Source organism: Myotis davidii, unplaced genomic scaffold, assembly GCF_000327345.1.
Source record: "Myotis davidii unplaced genomic scaffold, ASM32734v1 scaffold502, whole genome shotgun sequence".
In the NCBI taxonomy this organism is placed as follows: Eukaryota; Metazoa; Chordata; class Mammalia; order Chiroptera; family Vespertilionidae; genus Myotis; species Myotis davidii.
In genome coordinates this window covers 1183852-1185068 of record NW_006293000.1, presented here as the reverse complement: position 1 = coordinate 1185068, position 1217 = coordinate 1183852, and the positions used below count along the sequence as shown (strand labels likewise).

The 1217-nt window shown below is 65.7% G+C and overlaps 1 protein-coding gene across 1 annotated transcript in view; it reads left to right on the top strand.

The window, feature by feature from the left end:
* The first annotated feature begins 96 nt into the window (after positions 1-96).
* Positions 97-1217, top strand: part of LOC102754819 (neurofilament medium polypeptide) — a 1367-nt gene continuing 246 nt past the window's right edge. Inside the window, exon 1 of the mRNA XM_015565724.1 lies at positions 97-1215. Coding sequence (XP_015421210.1) covers positions 180-1215 — 1036 coding nt within the window. The 5' untranslated portion in view covers positions 97-179. The remainder of the gene's footprint in view (positions 1216-1217) is intronic.

The following is a 1217-nucleotide window of genomic DNA, read 5'->3' as shown; positions in this document are numbered from 1 at the left end:
ACTGGGGGGAGAGGACAGGGCCAAAGCGGCAGTCCGGGGTCCGATGCGGCACGGGCCCACGTGGAGCCCGGAGCCGGCGCTGAATCACTGCTGGGCTGTGACCCGCTGCCGTGGCTATAAATGGGCTGCGACGCGGCCGGCAGAACGCGGTGACAGCCACACACCCCGAGGCCTGCAAGATGAGCTACACTTTGGACTCGCTGGGCAACCCGTCCGCCTACCGGCGGGTAACCGAGACCCGCTCCGGCTTCAGCCGCCTTAGCGGCTCCCCGTCCAGCGGCTTCCGCTCGCAGTCATGGTCCCGAAGCTCGCCCAGCACCGTGTCCTCCTCCTACAAGCGCAGCGCGCTGGGGCCGCGCCTCACCTACAGCTCTGCCATGCTCAGCTCCGCCGAGAGCAGCCTCGACTTCAGCCAATCCTCGTCCCTGCTCAACGGCGTCTCCGCGACGGGCGGCGACTACAAGCTGTCCCGCTCCAACGAGAAGGAGCAGCTGCAGGGGCTGAACGACCGCTTCGCGGGCTACATCGAGAAGGTGCACTACCTGGAGCAGCAGAACAAGGAGATCGAGGCGGAGATCCAGGCGCTGCGGCAGAAGCAGGCTTCGCACGCCCAGCTGGGCGACGCCTACGACCAGGAGATCCGTGAGCTGCGAGCCACACTCGAGATGGTGAATCACGAGAAGGCTCAGGTGCAGCTGGACTCGGACCACCTGGAGGAAGACATCCACCGGCTCAAGGAGCGCTTCGAGGAGGAAGCGCGGCTGCGCGACGACACCGAGGCGGCCATCCGCGCGCTGCGCAAAGACATCGAGGAGGCGTCGCTGGTGAAGGTGGAGCTGGACAAGAAGGTGCAGTCGCTGCAGGACGAGGTGGCCTTCCTGCGGAGCAATCACGAGGAAGAAGTGGCCGACCTGCTGGCCCAGATCCAGGCGTCACACATCACCGTGGAGCGCAAAGACTACCTGAAGACAGACATCTCGTCGGCGCTGAAGGAAATCCGCTCCCAGCTCGAGTGCCACTCCGACCAGAACATGCACCAGGCGGAAGAGTGGTTCAAGTGCCGCTACGCCAAGCTCACCGAGGCGGCCGAGCAGAACAAGGAGGCCATCCGCTCCGCCAAGGAAGAGATTGCCGAGTACCGGCGCCAGCTGCAGTCCAAGAGCATCGAGCTCGAGTCGGTGCGCGGCACCAAGGAGTCCCTGGAGCGGCAGCTCAGC